At 47.5% G+C, this 22,217-nt stretch overlaps 1 protein-coding gene across 1 annotated transcript in view; it reads left to right on the forward strand.

Moving 5' to 3' along the window:
- LOC100743763 (zinc finger and SCAN domain-containing protein 4) overlaps positions 1–22,217 on the forward strand; it is a 45,248-nt gene that overhangs the window by 11,664 nt on the left and 11,367 nt on the right. Inside the window, exon 3 of the mRNA XM_033323535.1 lies at positions 21,868–22,213. Within this exon, the coding sequence (XP_033179426.1) occupies positions 21,868–22,213 (346 nt within the window). The remainder of the gene's footprint in view (positions 1–21,867; positions 22,214–22,217) is intronic.

Below are 22,217 nucleotides of genomic sequence, written 5' to 3' on the forward strand. Positions count from 1 at the left end.
CGCCGCGCCACGCCGGTTTCACAGCCAGCGAGAAGAACGTGGATGTTGCTCGCCGCTTGGCTACGTTTAGGCGACCACTGTCGCCGACGTCCGATCTATCGTACCTTCTCTGGGCCGAATATTTTTGGAACGCGCGCTCTGCACGCTTGCCGCGGTTGGTCAAGGTTGATCACTGTTGCGTCGACAGCGCTTATAACTGTAACGATAGTTGTTACGATTTACCGCCGGTTTCCTTTTACGGTTTTGCGGTTTGCCTTAGACGAGTCGAATCGCCGGCTTATTCTTTAAATCCGTTTCTTCGATTCCGAGCAATGCTTTTGCCTCGTTTTCCGTAGAATCGTTCTCGAAGGGAAGAAAACGGCGACTACGAAATTGCGCGTACGGCCTTGGCCCTCGCGTGCCTCCCAACGTTTCCGCGTGCTTCCTGGAGAACACGCGCTCGATTCCACCGGCCGTCTGTTCGTCACAGCATCGAGAGCGAAATGGTTATCCTGACGTTTAGACGCGACGGAAACCGCGCGAAGAAGCAAAGAGACACATAGCGGTTGATGCAGTCGCACGAACCAAGTGCAGCGCAAATTGTATTCGGTTGTTACGTAAGTTTGCTTAAACTCCATATTTTTGTTATCTTCTCGAACTTATCTACGTTACAGCCCGATACATTTATGGGCATGCGAATTTATATAGATGCTCGGTTTCAAGGTCGTGATTTACGGGAACAGGTATACGTGTCGTTTATCGTATTAGGTTATGCCAAAAGTTTCTTTCGTTTCATACGGAGATAATAGACGCACAACATTTTTTGCTTTACGTTATTTTACTGAATCGCGTATGACCCATTTTGTTCTATTGCAATCCTGAATATTCTTCGAAGAGAAAGCCGCGATTTCTGACCCGCGCAGATGGTATTGGTCGAATGATGGAAACTTGTAGAATGATAGAAACCAAATTTACGATTTCGGCGCGGACACTGTTGAATTTGTCACGCTCATTGTACGAGATATTAGTATTACAGAGTATCGTATTATTATTATTAGTATTAGAGATATTATACTCTACCTTCCAACGACATCTACCTTCTTCTCTATGACTCGCCGCGCTCATAAATTGCCGTCAATTATTCGTTTTCGATTACAAGTTGAGCCTTGTTGCCTCCTTCTACAAAACTCGTCGAATCGATTTGAACATAGCGCTCGTACAGTCGCGTGCGTACAGATCCGCGCGCTGTCACTCTCATTACCATCCAAAGATGTCTTCATGCGATAACATGCGATCAGGCCAGCGCATTGCTGTTCGCTGCTCCTCGCAAATACTCCATAAACACGTTTCTGTTATTCCTTCGTTCTGTGACTCAAAATGCGTTCGCATTCTCCGATAATACTGCAGTGAGATAGGTCCAAGTATACGTACGTACGTTCAAGCATATACGCGGACCTCCAAATATATGTACGTACGTCCAAGCATATATACGGACGTTCAAGTATACGTACAGACGTTCAAGCATATATACGGACGTTCAAGCATATATACGAACATTCAAGCATGTATACGGACGTTCAAGCATATATACGGACGTTCAAGCATATATACGGACGTCCAAGTATACGCACGTACGTCCAAGTACACGTACGTACGTTCAAACATATATGTCCAAGACATGTACAGACGTCCAAGTATATGTACGCATATTCAAGCATATATACGAACATTCAAGCATGTACACGGACGTTCAAGCATATATACGGACGTTCAAGCATGTATACGGACGTCCAAGTATACGCACGTATGTCCAAGTACACGTACGTACGTCCAACACGTACGGATGTCCAAGTACATGTACAGACGTCCAAGTATATGTACGCATATTCAAACATATATACGGACGTCCAAGTATACGTACGTACGTTCAAGTTTTCATACGTTCAACTGATGGTTCTGCTCGCGATACATTTTTAGAAGGCGGAGGCGCGTTCGAGAGGAAAGCTTCAACATGATCGTTTTAAGAGGAGGGAGACTCCTTTTAACGTACAGGTAGACGCGACTTTGCACGCTTCTTATAGCAATTGAGAAAGAACCGTAGGAAAATAGGTAAGGTAATGGAATCTTCGTACGTTTTGCTGTGGTTCTCTACAGCAACAGCCACTCTACTCGAATATGTGTCTCCGCCATTTCCCCCGCCTTTTTTGCTCGTTCTTTCTCTTTCTCGGTTTCGCGTCAGCTCCTTGTCCGCAAGAGGTTTGCCGATCGTGAAGTTGACTTTAAACGATACTACGTTATCGCATAGCGTCGCGTCCTGTGGTCGCGTCGACCCGAAAGGTGGTATGCGAGGAAAAAACGAAAGAAAACGTGATCGTTGGCATGGGACGTTTGAAAGGACGTTGGCGAAACTGCGCGAAGTAAATCGTCCCGTTGCGGGAAAGAAAAAAAGAAAAATATACGAGTCGTTTAATGCAAAAGTGGTGTAAGTCAACTTTTTGTCTATTTGCTCGAACCGCGCATCTCGAAAGCATAAGCATCGTTCTTCCGTTTTCCGCGGCAACCGTGTAAATATATCTTCATTAGTTGGTCGCTGATAATAACGTGATAAGCGAGAATCGGCCACTCGTCCTCTTACGGAATTTTTAGTTTATCCTACGTTAACGAGTAATCAACTTTTTCGACTTACACCACTTTTGCATTAAACGGCTCGTACGTGGTGGAAGGAATGAAACAACGTCTTGTGAGAATGCAAGAAAAGGGGAAGGCAAGAGAAGATGTACCCTGGTGCGACGGATCGGCGAGGAAAATCGGAAAAGGAATTGGCAACAGCGCCAAGCAAGAAGGAACTTTGAACGCGTGTTTCCCCGAGCGTGCGCGTGTTCTTCGTCGTTTGTCCAGTGGCCGTGCTGCTGGTGAATTTGCAGCGGTGCAGCGCACAGGCACACGGGCGAACGTGTTCACGCAGGTGAGTCCCCGTGTCATAGGTAGCCGTGTTCGTATAGAGGTCCGCGACGTACGTATACATCTAGACGCGAAACACTGCGATGAGGCGAATGTACGTGTCAGGTACACGCGTACGTGTTCGTTATACAACTTTTCCAGCAGTCACGGAGGCGTAGAGGTGAGCCGGTGGCTTGTGGACGATGGAAAGTGGGGGAACAGAATGCGGAATAGCCTAGAATGTGATGTGAGCGCTCTCCATACCACTCCTCTCACTCTTCCTTATTTTCCTTCTCTTTCTTTGCCTCTCTACCATTTCTTTCTCATCCCTCTCTCTTAAACGCACATACACACACACACACACAATCCCTATCTTTCTTAGGACACCACTCGTCCGAATCACTCGTTGTTTGCGTTGTCTCTCCGTCTAACGCTTGAACAAATTCTATACAATTCTATACAATCGTTTAGTCGTCGTTATGTTCCACGAAGAACATTGTACACGACAGTGGCACCTTGGAAACATCGGTGAAAAAGTCGGTTGAACAGCCCTTTATTACACGTTGTATACTTTCTGGTCGATGTGACCAACGTTTCCATACGACCTCTTAAACCATTGCGTTAACTTACGTAACCCAAGCAAGGGACAAGTGTCAAAGATTGACCGATCGTCGTTAAAGGACTACCAGTTTACCGATAGGAAAACGATAATCGGCTGATCCCTTCGGGCCAACCTCGACCCCAGCTTCCACTCGAAGGAAATTGTATTCTCTTCCTAGAAGCATGAGCATCGCAGGTCCGGTAGAAATGCATGAATCGGTCGACAGGTGGGCCACCTGCCAAAATTCCAGGACAAAGGGAAGCTTCGGAAGATCGGGATATCGGGATAACGCGATTACCGATCGCAACGTAGCACGCATATATTTATATATATATACATATTAGAAACCACATAATAAGAACCGCTAATACTCTACCTTTACGAAAGATTTATTTCGATCTAAGCAGTCTTTTACTCTTCTTTTTGTTAATTTATTTATGGAATGTAGTTATCGGACGCAGAAAAGTAGGAAGAAGAGAAAAAAAGGATATTTTGAATGAAAATTTTGCGCAATACAGATGAAAAGATATGGTTGAACAGTAAAGCTAGGATCAAGATAACACCTCATAAATCGCACGCTTGAACGACGCATCACTCACGGAGAAGAAATGTACGCGGCTGGAAAAACTGTTAGCTAGATAGCAAATACGATTCAGGGTATCAAGATAGGAATATTTAGATTTACAAGCATGACAGTGAAATGGTAACGGTTTTCATAAAGATTTAACAAAGCAATGACAAGAACTGCGAAATCTCGAATGAATTGGTTGTGTGTACGTTCGATGCTTTAGGTCGATGGTAAAGCAACCCCAAATGGATTTGCGTGCATGGTCCTTTATTTTCGAGAAACTAATAAGTATCTTTTATACTTTACTTTATAAATTCCTTTAATCAATTAATTAATATTGCGTTCCTTTTAACATTACATTTTTACAGTTTATTTTCATAAATTTTTGATTATTTTTATTTATTATACTACCGCTACATGTTTTTACAAATTTCTGGATCGAGATAGCAATCAGAACATTCGAAACGCAAGAGGTTGCTTCACCAAGAACGTAATTTCTCCATTAATTTCTCGAAAATAAAGGACCATGCGCTCAAATCCTTCTGGGGCCACTGCTTATTTTACCTAGCAAACACGTATCAGCGACGAATCTACGTTCATCCAGAGACTTTAGATCGAGCAATAACGTTATCGATGAATAATCATGGCACGTTCCACTCATGGGTCCGTGCGATCCGCTGTTTGCGAAGCGTGTTGAATTCTTTCGGAAGTTGTAAAATAATTGCGATCCTAAACACGCAACGTTTTACCAATCGATGATAAAATGATGTTTGTCAAGATGCCGATTACCGGTGGCGCATCGATATACCAAATTTCGCTTTCGTTTCGCGTTCACCAGCTTCGCTTCGCATTATTCCAATCATTCTTAAACGATAGAATTAGCGCGTGAGCGTCGGCGAGGAAATAATTATTCGCGATAGAATACGCAAAGCGTGCGGGCGAGGGCACCTTCGCTCTTTCCTTTCTCGTCTCGCAATAGCGATGATACGACAATGACGATAATACGGTAATAGTGGTGACGCTACGATAATTATTTAATGACATACGTTGAACATACGCCGCTAAAAATCGACGCTGAAACCTTTCGCTAAAAATGACTCGCTTGACTGAAGCATTTTTACCGTCCAACGGTTACCAGCCTTTTGCCGTACAAATTGAACGTTCGTTCGCGTCTCGTAAACGCCGTTTACGTTAAAAATACATCGCACGGAATAGATCTAGTGGACAGAATGGTTGCAGTGGAGATAGAAGACGATGGAAGTGGGCAGAGCGAACGAAGGGAGGCGGATCGGGCGGATCGGGCGGACAGATTTTCGGTAAACGCTGGTGAAGCTGAAGAGCTAGTTATTCCGAGGAAGAAGCGTGTTAAGCGCGAAGAATGGGCAGCATCTATGGATAGGTCGGTGGGCAAACGCGATATATCACAGGATACGGGTCGCTGGTTTTCCGAATGACCGTCTAATGGCGTCGAGGCGTGGTGGGTCGAGGTTGCGCCGGTGTCCGAACAGAAAATTAGTGGTCACAAATCAACCACTGTACGACCGCCATTGTACAGCATGGTGCGCGCTAGGTAGAACGTAGGAATCTGATCCTTCCGAAATTCTGACCTTTCCTATTTCGATGCGCTCTTTTCTCGACTGGCGCGTAAACTCGGCAGATCGGAAAGCTACGACGAGCAGTGAAATCCGGTGTTGCTAAAATCCTCGGCGAAGGATTCTGGCGACCTGGCGGCGCGATAGTTGCGCAATGTGGTTGGCATGCGACTTGACGCACATGCATCTGTACGAGATTCAGTGACGTACGTAGGTATACGATGACAGCGTTCGTGAAACCGGCTCGCGTATTCTTGAAAGAAAAGGTTATGGCTATGAAATTCTGACATTTCACGATTGTTTCGCACCTAAAGAACGACCGACCCGCGGCTAAATTTGCGACGGTGGTTCGACACGCATCGCGTCGTAGATGGTTTGGCGACGCGACGTTTTGACGTTCGACGGGAGTCGATTTTGCTGCGATGGACTTCTCGCCAGCGGTTGCCAGCCGAAAAGCCAAAGTTGAACGTTAACCGGAATGTTGAGGTTCCGAGGCGCGCGTTTAGATTGCGCTGGAATTCGGACAAGTTTTTGCATCTCTGCTGGATGCGGCTTGGCACGAAGTGGATTGGAAAATAGTGGCGCTGTAAAATATCACGTTGCCGTTTCCAGAATCAACGACGCGGTGAAATGTGTATCGGCTTTGCAAAAACGTCCGGTTGAACGACATCTCAATGACACAAAGACGAGGTATCGGCGCGCGTACTTTCCATGCGGCAAAGATTCGTCCTTGCGAGAATTTCGCGAAAGGGATATTCCGAGCAGCGCGCGCGGAACACGCAGTCTGACGATAATTTTATCGAGCCGTGTACATTGATAAATTAACCGAGAGCAAGCTTTTTTGTAACACAGCGTTCCTCGATCTTTGCCATTGTCGCCATTGCCGATACGATACTTGTCGCTTCGTCGTAGCGTCTGATCCGATAAGATCGATCTCGCGTGGTTCTTCGATCGGGCGAACATTGGTTTGAGAGAGAATTAAAGGAGAAATCAAGCGAAACGTATGGATTCGCGTAGGATCGCGCGGTTCTTTGCGGCGGTGACACGCAGTGACGAGAGTATTTCCTTTTAAAGAACTCGCTCCTTTTACCTGCTCTGTCGATCTTATCAACGACTAATCTATACCGTGAGATTCGGCAGAAGCGCGCGAGGAATCGGCCGTTTTATCGAGAGAACACGAGTCTTGGATATTAATGTCCTGCTGAGATTCCATTCTTCCTGTTCGTTTCGTCTTGCCTCGTCTCGCCACGCATCGCGTCAAATTTCTGTGACTGCCGATGGGACGCATCGACAAAATTCGTTGCCCATTGGCGTCGAATGCACACAATTTTTCTTTAGCCGCCCCTTCGCTTCGCCTTTTACTTCGTTTCACGCGAACCGAACGACGTACGAACCGTATGCAGTGCGATACTATGATACGATTTACGTATATTAGAAATAAATAATGGAAACAAAATCTGGTATATTTGCTATGCAGAGTGTAACGCGCTCGGCAACGAATTCGACGTAAAATCTGTCACAGGTGAAAATATCATGAAATCTTGGAAAGACAGCGAAAGAGAGCGAGAGATTCGATTTGACGTTTTTTGACGCACTGCTCGGCCTTTCTCCTTCTACACCGTTGGATGAGAAAATGAAATGGAAGGTCGACAAAAAGCTGTCCATGATAAATACCTTGGATATTCGTTTGCGAGTAAACACTGATTGGGACCTGCCGGCCTACCGGTGGGCTGTCGTCTAATCCGTTTCCTATCTTTTCCTTTATCTTCTGCCCGTAATTGTCTCATTGTATTCGGTTAAGCCAGGAAGAGATCGATCTGCCGACGAATTCCTATTAGGCGAAGCGAATCAATTTCTGCTTTTCCCAAGAAAACAACCACCAGACGAGATATAATTTCTTGGCAAAGTGAGAAGCTTGCCGATAATTATTCGAAAAACAGGCGGCCAAGCGTATGCTTGCCATAGCGAAGTAAGACAAACACCGTAAACACGTCGTTTGTACGTTGTAGCCTCTCGAAAATCCTCCATTTGCCGGTTTTTCCTCTGTTTTTCAACTATTTTTTTTTTAGCGGAGATAACCAGCCATTGGATTGGCAACTAAGTGGTTGCGGATTTTGTCATTAGGTGGTATTGATCACTTAGTTGCCAACCCAATGTAACATACGTAGCTATGCCTTGCATTTTCGCGTGCGCTGTCATATCGCGTCTAAACCGATAGATCCACCGTCTGAAACCGTTTGAGTCTCTGTTTTCCCTTTTCGCCGGTGCGAACAGAGGGGGAAAGGTGAGAGGAACGACAGAGCGACGGATCTACGAAGCCAGGAAATGAGAAAAGGGCGAGAGGATACAAGACGAGACCAGATCACGGGGGACAAAGCAAAGAAAATTGAAAGAAAACGGGGGAGGGTGACGAGACGAAACGAAAAGGAAAGGGAAGAGGAAGAAGGCAGAGACGAGAAAGAGAAAGGCTGACTGAGTCAGATGGAAAGGTTGGTAAAGAAGCGCACGTGTGCGTGTCATACGAGTCCACCCAGTATGTTAATTCGCGCTGATGACCCCATCAGGAAACATGCTCACCGCTGAGTGGAGTAGTGGAGGAGCCGAGTTTTCGTCTCGTCCATGGCTCGTGTATGCGCTTACCGGCGCACACACGCGCATCCCTACACACGCACGTGGATATACCTTGCTGCCTCCGAACAATCGTCATCCCCGACCACGTTTCACGCCCACGCACTTGCTCAAACATTCCAGCCGCACAAAGCGCGTCAGGCTAATCGTAATGGAATTGCTATCCGCTCGTTAGGAACCATTAATAGCAACGAATTCATGCGCAGCAAACGTCGTTACGACGAATACAAGTCGATCGTCGTACGATCTGCGAAATCGGCGAAAGTGGCCGTTGCGTGAACTAAAAATCCTACCGAGCAATTGGCCGAAAGGTAGAATTTCGCTGCTGGTATCTTACCAGCATTCCATCGATCATCTTTATCGACGTTTTTCAATAGACAAGTTTTCACGAAATACACAATACAATACGATTGCTTTCGTTTACGACCTGGATATTTGAAACTTGTAGTTTGATCGACGGCAGGATCGTTAGGGGGATGAAGCGAACGAGCAGTTTATATCGATGAATACGCTGCTTGACGCAAGGATCACGTTCCACGTATTGTGATGCGACACCGTCTTCGCCTTACCGAGATATCATCGGATTCTTCGTAGTATTAAAACTTTCCGATCGCTACCGCCTCGACCGAGATGTTGATCCTGCAGATGGCTGGCTCCCTGGGTCGCCAGCTAAACGAGTAGCGAATCAGGGGTGGCGATTTCCCGTGGCCAATGAAAATCACTATGTTCCAGCTTTCACCGGCTTTCTTCGTTCTACGTGTTTCGCTCGCGTTGCGAATTTCCGCGAAAAGTGTGTCATCCGTTACGGCTACGGGGCAGCTTGAGAGACGCGCGTGCGCACGGCTTTGCGAACGTCCCGTCGAGATACGAGATACGGTATCGTTTTCCACGAAACTACGAATCCAGGAACTGCCGTATTCGAACTCGATCGCGCCATTCGACGAACACGCAGCTGCCTGCAAAGTGGCGAATGATCGAAAACAGCACGCGATTCGATCGGTCGGAATCGACGTCTTTTCGCCGATGCGAAGCCACGTAGTTTCCTCGTATCGAGAGCCGAACGAGCGAAGTTTCATGGGCCGGTGTCGTTAGCCGTGTCGTGGCGAACAAAACGAAGGCCGCGAGTGCGGAGGTCACAGGCTAATAAATTCTTAGGCGAATCAATAAAAGCGACTGCGATAATTAGATCCGTCTGAAAGCGGTGCAAGGGCAGACAGGCAGAGAGAAAAAGGGACGACGAGCTGGAGGAAGGGGGAGAGCAAAAAGGTAGAGGAAAAAAGCAGGCTCGTTCGAACCGTGTCAGCTCGTGGCTCGTTTATTTTCGGTGGACACGAACAAAGCCGCAGCACGGCACGGGTCGACGAGCGGGATCGGGCACGAGCACAAGCGCGTGCACGGCCGAAGGAACACGAACCGAACGAAGAAGCGGCCGCTGGATCAGCATTATTCGGATAGGCCGATGTCGCGACCGTGAGCAGTAGGTTTTAGATTAGCCACGGTTAAAGGAGAAAACGGGGCAAACGAGGCTCGCGAGCACATCGGAGAGAACCGGCGAAAGGGAGAGCTGTGATGGTGAAACGATGCACGGGATGCGGAGGTCCACGGGATCGGTGGTCCCAGGTAGCGGTAGGACGAGCTAACCCGAGTCCACGTATTCCGCGCCTCCTTGCACCTCCTTGCACCCCCTTGCGTCGCGCCGAGCCGCGTCGCGTCGCGTCCGTTCCAACGAGCAACCTGATTTATGGCGGCCATTCATTCTAATCGTCTTGCATCTCGCAGCCCCAAGCAACCCTATCTACCGTGTATAGTCGCGCTTTTCGAGACATCGCCCTCGGCGACCCGTAACTAATTGAATGCAAAGATTCGAATATTTAGTCAAGCTTATAAACCATTTAATTAACGAGACTGTAACGGTCACCTCTCTCTCTCTCTCTTTCTCTGTCTCTGTCTGTCTGTCTGTCTGTCTCTCTCTGTCTCTCTCTCTCCCTCTCTATCTGAGCCGTTCTCTAGCCTCGTAAATATCGTCGTGTCTTTCGATTTCGATACCTACTTTGTCGATTGTTCGTCGCGCCATCGTTTCCTTCGTTCCAAGAAGAAGACGCAATTTCTTCGTGAACGGTCGCGGTTAACAGCCGCGAGTCTTTCCGGTTGGAGCGTGGTGTGGGTGGAGTAGGCTTGTAAATAGCGAGGAAAATCGTTGGGAAAAGGAAGGATGGTTGGCGAATCGTGTTGCGAGCAGAGACCGGCCTACGAAACGGATTAAATCGCATCGTTTAATTCAGCTTGAAATACATGTAATTAACTTTAATAACCGGTTTATAGCCTTAAACTGGCAATGATCGTAATAGCGGCGATCGCGGTGCTCGTAAACTAGGCACAAGGTGGATAACGATCGATATTCGAGCGTAAGATCGCGTTAACAGATTCCAGGCTTTTGTATAGGTTAACACTAGAACTACCGATAGTAACACTTTGACTGCCACGCCGAGATCACATGTTTCGCTGAGGGCGCCACGGGAGTATTCTTATCATACAAAGCATATAATGGCAAAATAATAAATTGATGACGTAAGACAACATTCTTCCCAATGGACCGTTTATCTTATTGGTGGGTGATCACCGTGGCGCCTTGCTAACAGTTGATACCGACATATTATAACAAGGCTTCGTTTATTTCAACAAACCATTCGCATTCGTTATTTCGTCGTAAGCAAAACGTGCAGAATATATTGTCGAAACCTGTAGAAGATATTAGTAAACAGTATTATGATTATTTTTATGATTTCGACGAAACATTCGGCTGAAATGGCAGCGGTCCGAAAAAAAATTATGTTTGTGACAAAGCAATGGTAGTTAGTGGTAGATTACAACAGAGGAAAATGTGCTGTAGATTTATCAGATCGAACGATAGCATATTCCACACTACATAGAAGAAACCTCGAGTGGTATATAAAATTAGCTTTAGAGTTATTATTAAATACATCAATTTCAAACGCGATGATACTCTATAAACAAGCAAAAAAAAACAAAAATCGAGGTATCAGATTTTAGAATGGCACTCGCAACGCACCTTACATAGTGCCGTTCACCAGAGCTGTCAAATATACTTATTCCACAAAGATGGCGACACGAAACGCAGAAGAAAGAAGGGCAAGCGTACCTGGCACGAAAATTTTGCAGAGAGTGCTATAAAAAAATGTTAAACAGTTAGGACGAAAAATTGCTAAGAATCGGACCAAAAGGATGACCACCTATCGTCCAGATTGTATTGACGAGCCACATTTATGTTTAAAATGTTTCGACACAGTGCACCGTTAGATGCAACATTTGTTCTCATTTTTTTTTTTTATCGATGTTCTAATAAAAACGTTTAATCGTTCAATGGGGCACTTTTTATTTCAAAGTATCTTCTATTTATCGATTATATTCAAAATACCCCAATTGTTAATTTTCATACAATTTTTACATTTGTAAGAAGTTCAGACGCACCGGCCACCAATGACCAACGTAACAGTCAAAGTGTTAACACGAGCTGTTTCTACCAAAACCAGTCGAAATGACTGGTCCTGAAAAAATACGTAGTAATAGAGTATTTGTATATTTATTGATTTATTACTTTCTTGCAGAAGGAATTCCATGTTATGTAGTACGTTATGTTTTTAACGAGGGTTGACACATTTATAAAATTGTAGAATCAGTCGTTTTGATTACTGTGGTATTTCTAGCGTTAGCATCTAGCGATCTAGCGATCGATCTGAAATTTTCTTGACAACTGATATCGTCACATCGAATGATACACAATAAAAATTGTAAAAACGCGTGGGAAGTTGTACAAAACGAGGAAACTGGTTAATTGGTGTTCGATAAACAGATTACAGTACCCTTTTACACTTCGGCAAACACCAGTCATTTTGTTTGGTATTGGTATAAGTAGCCTTGATACAAAATTATTTTCAGTTTGAATGCATAGAAACCAAAACAAAAATTCATTATATTATTCATTTAGTTATTGCGAAAGTCATTACATCATTGCGGAAAAAAGATATAACATGAAGTAGGAATTTAAAAATAAAATTGTAAAACCAGTCAATTTGACTGGCGTGATAATTCTAGTGTTGAAAAATATCGGTATACCTGTACCCTTCTTTTCTTTCCCTTTTTCTTTCTTTCTTTCTCTTTCCCAGTCAATTCGAAGAAACGAGGATTGAAATTGATATTGATACGCGCGTTCAAATCGAACACGAGCGGACACGATAGCTAGGAAAGAAAAGGATCCACGTGATTGGGAAGAGGATCGCGCGGCTCGTTTGTCGGCTAAAAGCTTTTAAGCTAGGGTTATATCGGGCAGTAACGGAAGCGCGAGGACAGTTTGAAAGAGAATGAAAAAGGACGGATCAATGGGGCAAGAGGGTGGGAAAGGGAGTTCTCTCTCCGGAGGGATGAGTTTGCACCTAGAGCGGACAGTCGACACGCGAGGTCGGCACGAGACTACGAAGGAACAGGGGCCGCCCCATTGGCTCGTTTAATTAATTAAAAGTGCATTAGCGGCGGGGGTTAGCAGCCGAGTTTACGTGAGTTTCTACACACAGAGCGAGCGAACGAGCGAGCGACAGAGAGAAAATATAAAAAGAGGGAGACCATAACGATGTTCTGAGCGGAAAGCCGCGATATAGCCTTCGTCAACGCAACAACGCCTTCGTAATAGTCGATCCTTGTAACGTATACGAACGAACCGCGAGCCGACAAGATGATTAAACGGTTTCTTCCATTTTTTGATTTATAGCATCACCCGTACCTGGCTGGCCGGCCAACGCGTTTCCTTCTGTTTAACCGAACGATGAGAAACCGCGGTAAGAGAACGCGAACGAAGGTAGCCACAGCGATCGTGCAACGCGAATGGAACAGCGACTATGGAAAAAGTTGGCGACCGCTTGCGTCCCTGTGTGTTAACAGCTTCGAAGCGGGGGTGGTATTATCGGGATTACGGCGCACAGAGTAGATAGAATCAAAGCACCAGGTGCAAATTACAAGGGGGATGGCCAGGTAGCACGGAAGTTGAACGCGCTACCAGCTGACTCGTCCGCGAGCGAAGCGTGTAATCACGCTAATGCGGCACGTCGTTGCCAAGAGTGATCCCGGTTTTGCCACAGGGATCACCCTGCAACGACTTTTCAGTGACTCATGCGCGTCATTGCGTAACTGCTCTGGCTCGATAACGATAATCTTCCTCCTCCGAGCGACCATGATCGTCGATCATCGCGCGCGTGGAGCAGCGGCGATCGTGATCACAAGGGACGAGCGAGACGGCGAATCATCCGACCGCTGCACCTGGAAATTTAATAAGGTACGATAATGAAACGGTCAGCGCAAAAAGCACACTCGCTTAAAACGCACGATGCCGGCCGTTTAATCGCCACGGAATTATCGGCGTAATGCCGCCTGATTCTGCGCAACCCCTTCAACTTGAAACGATGATCCTTTCGTTGCTACTATGGCGCGCGTACGTCTCCGAAAGAAAAACCGTACGGTAAGAATCGTGGCAATCGACGCGATTCGAAAGAAACAAGACGAGTTTTTCTTAGCAGCGGCGAGGTTTCGTGGCCGAGCGAGGAAAGCCGGTCGCTTCGATTTAATGGTTCGATTTAATGGCAATTTGTCCTTGCGCGTAGATTTATGCGTTGGCGAGTATGCGGCATGTTCGTGTAATATACGACGCGTGGTTCCTAACGAGGGGAGTGGATTCACAGGATGCGCGAATCGCGTGAGACGACCGTCTAACAATGAGATCGATGATGAAGCGGCAGGCGAGCCAACCGGCCCGGCCTACCAGCCGTGCCGTAAGCCCTAACGATATATCCAACCGGAGATCAGCCACGCGACTTGCGCAAATTATCGATAGAAACGTTCCACATCGATCGGGCCACGTTTTTAAAAAGAAGCAGCGTGTAGACGTTCCAGGCTGAAACAGCCGTAAAACCGGGCCAATTTAATTTGGGTGTTTCCTACGACCAGAAGGCGTCAACGAGAATCGGGGCGGGATAGTTGACCGATCGAGCCGAAAGGGGAGAAAATTCGACGAGAATTTGATTACGTTCGAATGATTGGCAGAGGCAGGTATCGACGGCCGTGGTCGATTCCAAACGTGGCCCCCCTTTTCTCGTAGGTAAACAGCGTGAAATGGTATCTTGTGTTGCGCGGTTAGGCTTGCGCGCGACCCTTCACCGCTCCATGCAAAGGTTAAGGGAAGAGAGGGGTGCGTTGGTTCGTCGCGCGTTGACTAACGCAACGCAAACTGTCGGCTGTCAAGCAGCGCGATGGGAGGGCACGAAACAACGAAGATGTGCCCACGCGCGCACGTGCGCACGTGCCTTTTAATATCCCATAATGCGTTGCATGTCCATATTCATTAAGTAATTTTCTGGTCTGAAAGTCACTGTCCGGTCGACCATCGTCGTCGTTTCGTATCCGACGTCAAGGATATCGCGATCCGCTTCGCTTTTCCTCCCTTCGTCTCTCTAATAACGCGAGTATTCGTGTGGTATGCGCAGCGTACAGGCTGAGAAGTAGCCGGAGAGACATCGCTCGGTGCGACGTATTATTTCGTCCGGCGCATTGTCGCCCGAACGTCCTTTCGTTTCCTCTGTTTCATATTTATGATACGCTTAACGGCAGGAGAGCGCAGTGGGTCTGCGCGCATAAATTTTCCTGCCCTGTGGTTACGGTGAAATCGTGAGCGAGCGCGTCGAGACGCGGCGCGTCGTGTCGCGTGATTTTCTTCGACGCGATTGTCTCGCGCCGTTCAAAGCAAAAACACCGGCGAATAATTTCGACCACGGCAATTTGTCGGCGGCCTAACGGTAACGCCACGTATACGCCAGGTCAGCGTTACGGGGCGTGGTAACCGGGCTAGTTCAATCCGCAAAACGCGCGTATTTCGAATTTCCTTTGCATTTGTAGGAGGTGTAGTTGGAGCTGGAGTGAAAAGGTTTCGTCCCGGGACTACCGGTGGACTCGTCAGTAAGGCTATGTCCGGTAGTCCCTGCCTTAGACGTACAGGGAGTCTCGCTAGATGCGGTATTTTGTATCGTGACATCGTATATTCGACCGCTAGCGAGATAGACAGACTCGTCGTCGTAGTAGCCCTCTGGTGTTGGCGATTGGTACCCGCGGATCGGCCGGGAGGTGTTGCGCCGCGTTGATGCCTCGACCTGTCGGCGTCCTGTTGGTACCGATCCGCCACACGTTCTTCCAATAAGAGACGCATTTTTCCGGAAATCGAGTTCTTTTGCTAAATTGCAACCGATAGGATTAACAGATCTCTACCATCGTCGCGGCCACTGCAACCTAATTTATCAACCCTCCTATACACCTAAATACGGCCACACAGACACCATTAGTAGAATTTGCAACACGGATTTGCGCAATCATTTTGATCTTTCCTGCGATACTGTCGGTGAAGTTAAATATCCCACGTATTGCTTTCCGCACTAATTTCACTCCGCCTCGATGTATTTTAACCGACGTATTAATTCGCCGTCACCGCCGATACGCTAACGTTTAACTTGCGTAACCTAAGCGTAACGCGCATGATGCAAGTGCGCTCCCTTGCGAACTAGCCACTTGTGCTTCTCATCGAGCGAGGCATTTCGTTTCCGTATCGTGCGTTGTGATTTGTTCGGAAAGAGCTTGGTCCGTTTACTGCAACAAGCAAACGGAAACTTTGCTCGCCTGGTGGAGTCGCGTCCGCGAGGATCGTACACGCGAGATAGTCGGAGCCTTCGATAGCGTGACGACGATTTGTCGAGACGCGATATCTTGAGGCGGCGCAGGTTCTAGGAAAGAAAGAATAACTCGATTCGAAGGTGATTTGTCGATCGGCAGGTATCGGAAATCGCGCAGTTCCAGGCCTTAATGCTCTTACACTTGGAACACGGAGCGTGTAGACAGGCGCGTACACCACCTAACACGTAACACGTAGTATCAAGTAGGTGAACGAGGCAACCGAGAAGCCGAGTTCTGAGATCAAGTCACGCGTAGCCTAAAGAAAGTTGTTTAAAGGTCAGTGTAGCTCGACTTGCATCAGAAATGCCAATCTAGTTACGAAATATGTATGGGGAACAATGATACCCTCGTGGAAAGCAATTCGTTCGCTCGCGCGCCGTCTCCTTCCAGTTGTCGTCCGTACGTCTCTTCGTCGTTTCCAGCGATCGCGTGGAACTCGAGCGAGACCCTCGCAGAGAAAACAACTTTCTTTCTCTTCTTGCTGAATTTTTGAAAATTTAGCGAATTATACCGCCTATCGGTGGGTCGTATCTCTCGCGTTATTCATATCCGCGGAATAATGCTGAATAATTTCACCATAAATACGTGGCGCGTCCACGTGGGCGTAAAGTAACGATAATGCAAGTAAATAATGGACGCGAGAGTTTTATTACCTAGGCGGTTGAATGGCAAGATAGAATCTACGTGTCCGCGGCAGTACAGCCCCCTCGAACACCGAACGCCAAGAGGAGAAAGAGAGGAAGAGGAGAGAGTCAGGATGAGACCAGGCGAGAGACGCTTCCCTTTTTGCACGAACATCGAATCCGAAAATTCCTACATAGGCGAATGAATGGTATTTTCCTTCTCTCTTTGCCAAACGTAGTAGCCTTCTCTAGCCGTTGTTCCGCGTTTCGCGATACCGTTCTTCGTCGACCGCTATCGTTTCTCCTCTTTCGTCGTTTGGATAAATCCTCACCTTGCCTCGCCTAGCTCCGCCATCACTCGAACCACGTAGCTGTCTTCCTTTACGACTTTGTACGTGCAGACTCCGCTCCTTTGTCCGTAGCACGAAGCAAATTCACGTTTCCCCTGTTCCAACTACTCAAACTTGCGAAATAAGTAGTTGGCTACTCGATATGTAGGTCATCGGTCTGGCTGGCAGCTTCCTGTTCTTTTCTACGGTCGCGATCTTTGGTTATCTTCCGAATGGACGTCGCCTCGTCTCGATATCGCACGCGACGATATCTGATGTGGATTATTATACGCGTTGGTTTGTTAAAAAGACGAGTGATAAAATTGCAATAGTCAGTCGTAAGTTCAAACGTAACTCCGGATGAATTTTGCAATCAATTCTCATTGAGAATTATAAGTAAGTTTTTGGCGGGGCAGCCAGCTATGCTCGTTAAGGCTCAGAACTGAAGACGACGCGTCGCGAGGAGTTCGAATCCTCGGCAAGAAGAACTTTTAATAAAAGGGACGGAAAAACCAAAATTTCTCTTACAAGTAAGTTTTTCTCGCGTGCTACTATGTCGTGTTTAATAAGTGTTTATCGTGTGTTGGATTCTAATTGAATCTAGTGCTTGAATCTAGATGTCTTTTTAGCCTGCGGATCTGATCCGACGTGTCGAGTAATTGAGTAGCTAGTGGGTTTTCGTGGTTGTTGACTCTTATGCTATATCTATTACTGATTTGCATATTTCTTCTTTGACTGTGGGTATCTTGAGGTGGCGATGTATTGTTTCGTTGGTAACATACCCAAGGTGCATCTATTAAGGATCTTAGAGTTTTCCATTGGAATCGTTGAAGAATTTCTATGTTGGAATTACTTGCTGTTCCCCATAGTTGGAGTAACTCCGGCGATAATGTTTTGTCCGGAGTCTACCTTTAAACCTAGCGAATCGAAACAACGTTGGCACTCCGAGGCACAAGAATATGAGTCTCTACCGATTCGAATCTTCCATCGACTGATGAGCCGCTACATGTGAAATTTGTGCGCGTGATGGACGAAAGAAGGACGCGGGCAGCTTGTCGAAACTGCAAAGTTGGCGAACCGGAGCCGAGGGATTGATCGATTTTCGAGGGAGGAGCCGTGGCAAGTGGCATTCTCGAGAAACGTAAATTTGCATCTGAACTTAATCCTTGATTGTGCCACGCCCCCTCAGTTTCTTTCTTTTCGCCTTGGTCCCAAAACTTTCTTTCTCCTCTTCTTCTTCCTCTTCTTCTTACTCGAATGGTAGGTTGTTCGGGCCACAGGCGTCGCCCATCTCGCGCCATCATTTAACTAAATTACCGGCTTGCCGTACGAGAAAGGACACTGTTGTACGGTCACCATTATTTTCGTACAACTTGCATACGCATTCCTCTTTCTCGAGTCCTGGTGACGCGATCTTAGCGGCGAGTTGGCTGCGGAGCGAAGTCACAGACGAGCTGTTCCAGTCGAACGTAGCAGCCACGTGCACGGGTTTTTCCTGTGAAGTCAGATATTTGCGCGTCCCTTAATTTCCATCGTGTTGGCTCCTAAATGAAGCTGCCTCGAGTTCGATTCGTAGCGCCATTAAGCGCTGGTCGACCATCGCGTTGCTCGTTCGCTATTTCGAGTCCTAAGAAAGCGACGCGAGGACGAGACAGCGGAGCGAGCGAGCGAGTAATCCGCGTGGCGATAGTCGAGGACGCGAGTACGGTCGCGCGAGGTCGATGCAACGATTTTGGCAGGTCGTTCGTCGAAAGCTTTGGAGAAAAATGGCCGACAGTGCGCACGGCTGACATTTGCCCGCGCATTTATCGCGATAATACGGCTTTAGGTCAGAGGGTGTGGCCTCGCCAGATTGATTCGGCGAGCTCGCTTCTGCGCGCTACGCTTCGTTACCGCCAACGCTATGGCCGCTTTCCTGCTCACGGCTTTTCATTCATCTTTCGCCTTCCATTTGCCTCGGCACTCGATAAATACACCGAACGATAAACCTGTCGATACACCGTTGCCGATCTCGTTCTATCATTCGTTTCCCATAATTAGAATATACGACGCGAGAAACCGGAAAACCGCGCGTTTCCCTCGTTCGCGCCTTCGTCGTATCTCATGGGTTGGCAACTAAGTGATTACGGATTTTGTCATTAGGTTGTATTGACAAAGTCCGCAATCACTTAGTTGCCGACCCAACACATCTATGCGTCTTCGATCTCTGGAACCGAGCCGATCCTGCAAAATCTCGTATGCGCAATGTTTTTCCTCGTGAAGGAGCTGTAAAATGTCAGAAGATCGAGGCTAATGCGGTTCGATCGAAGAGCAGATGTTTGAGTTTAGTTAGTCGTTACTCTGCGGAACAGAAAGTGCGCGAATTGGATAATTAATCGTGGAATCGCGGTAAATGGGGGCAGAAGGCGCGCGTGCGCTTGCGCGTTCCTTTGCGAGTCGCGAGGCCGCGAAGCTGCGATTGGTCGGAATAAAAAATACTAGGCGGCACGAGCGAACGAACACGGATGCAAAGGTTTTTCATCTTACACGCCAGCTACGATGACGACGCGCTATCTATCGACTGCGTGGGTGTTCGTTCTCGCTCTGACAGATTCGAAAACGCATTATTAACACCGACGGCCCTGACTCTATGATTACGCGCATTAATAGCCGGATGGACGAACTTTGCTCACGCTCCGCACTATCATTATCGCAACGCGAAAAAGAGACCGACGCGACGCGACGGCGTGAGTCAAGAGACACGCTCGGACCGATCTGAACGACCAGAGAAAAAGACGAGAAAACCGAGAGCGCAGAAGGGCGGCACTTGAAAAACAATATCAACGACTATCGAATTCCTCCTAATAGTCTCATCAATAGTCAATCTCAGCTTCGTCGCTCAGCGTCGCACTCGGCGCATTGTCTGTCGAAGATTCTGCAAAATTTGTATCCAACGTTTTTCTTAACTGCGCGTGTCTCGCTAGGTGCAGGCAAAGACGACGAAGAACGCGAGACGAAGGAAATTTGACGAGGATCCATCGACTACCGTTTCACCAATTTCCCTTCTCTCTTTTTCTTCTCTTTTCTACCGTTTTCGCCGTCGTTTCCTTTTACACGCGATATAACAATACGACGACGAAAGCAGCAGTTTGCGATCGTTGCTGGTTATTTTATCGATGAACGCGCACGAGAGCCCGCATCCATCCTGGTCGAGACGATATGGCATTTAAATATAATGTTTCGCGCGCAAGCGCGCATATCGTACCTCGCTACAAACTCCTTTTCAAATTGCATATCAGGTACGATCGAGTGTTGCGAGTATACCAATCTTCCGACGATGAATAATTCATTGTGTAAATAATTCATAAATCACTATATAAGCTTGCCGGACGGTGAGCCAGAATCGTTCAAAAATTTCCAATGAGATTTTTTTTTCATCCATTCTTCCATCATCGAGATTTTCTTTTATCTTTTACCTTCGATATCGTCGTAAAATGGCATCGGCTGTTTATCGCGTCAACTTCACCATAGATCTTGCTTCGTTGAAACATGCAGAATTTTCCCATTTGCCGAACAACAGTTTCCCGCTTATCCGCGATATTTGCCAATTCGTATCTCGTTGATACTCTTGTTCCGTGTGTAGCGCGCGCGATACTCTGTCATTTGCAACGAATCTTTCCGGTTCTACGTCGCTCTTCGTAATTACTTAATCGCGGTAAAGTGGTAGAATCGGGGGCAAGTTCAACCTGTTTTATCTGCGATCTCGCATCGGTGTACCGCGAACGCTATGCAATAGGAATTCTTTACGCCTCGATAACAAATCCGACCCACGAGGATGACGCTTAAAAATTCACCTTACGTATTCCATACCGTTTCTTTCGATCCGCGTCGTAACGGACCCTGACGGGGTACTTCGAAATTCTTCGAGCTGAACTTTCAAAGTGTACGCCCGCCTGATCTCGTTTCTATGCTTATGGAAACATATAGGTAAGTACCTACCTACCTTGTGCCTCGTCCTTCGTCCACTTCCCGAGGCATCGTATTTTATCGAACCGGCGTGAAAATGATAAAGCCACTGCTCGTGCACGCATCCAGGTGAAAGGAAGAGGAGAAAGAGAGATAGAGGGGGGCGCGAAAGGGGCGTTACATATAGCGATTGTATAGCGACGCATTAAAATATTCGGAATGTTATGCGGTCTGAGCGAGCAGAGTACGAGCAGTCGTCGAAAGCGTGGAGAGCACGGCGAGGCAAGGCAAGGCAAGGCAAGGCAAGGCAAAGGCAAGTCGAGGCACAGCATGGCCCGCACAGAACGGCGCACGAGGGCGGCGCGCGTTGCGCGTGTACAAATCATGCAAAGAATGACGCGGCATTGGCCCGCTCCCTCCCATCTTCGAGACGAAACTGTGCTGTCTCTACTCCCCTTTCTTTCTTTTCGTCTCCTCTTCTCTCCCTTCGGCTGTGCTATACAGTCGTTATATGCATCATAGAACTGGCATACGAAGGCGTGCAGTGTGGGAGACCTCATGCTGCACAGCCCTCGATGCGGTCGTTGCATATTAACCGAGAACAACGTGCCGCATGCGCTTTCGTGAATCAGCATATCGCAAGTCACCCGCTTGTTTACCTGTTTGCTGCTTGCTTAAGCTACACCGGCTCCGACTGGCCCCAAATATCGTCCTTCCCGACCCATCGCGCTATTTGCTTGTTCGGCTTTCGATTCGCACGAGCGACGATCCGACATTGCCAGGCGAAGACGGAGCATCGTGATGGTGCAAAATCGCGCGCAAACGCAACTGAAACTCTCCACTCGTATTCTCCACTTTGTCCATCTTCTATTTCCAGCAGGCATCGGACCTGGACACTTTGCTATGTAGACAGGATCTCGACCGACTGCAGAAGCTCGACGAAGATGACCCGGAGAAGGAGCCGAGGGAGTCCTCGGTGCAAATGGAGGACTTCTTCGAGGTTGGTGGGCCGGTGTGTCGACCGCAGGCGAGCTTCGTCTCGTCGAGGAGTCAGCCCGCGGGAAACGACGACGACGTGTTCCTCAGGCCGCCGCTCTGGGAGGATATTACCTCGAGTATACAAAAGCTGGACCCGGAGAACGCCGACATGCTGGGCTCGCAGTCGCACGTCAAAATGGAGACCGACGACGTCTCGTCGCCGGTATTGTCGCCCGTCGAGATCAAAACCGA

The sequence above is a fragment of the Bombus impatiens genome, unplaced genomic scaffold (assembly GCF_000188095.3).
Source record: "Bombus impatiens unplaced genomic scaffold, BIMP_2.2 scf_1068, whole genome shotgun sequence".
Taxonomy (NCBI): domain Eukaryota; kingdom Metazoa; phylum Arthropoda; class Insecta; order Hymenoptera; family Apidae; genus Bombus; species Bombus impatiens.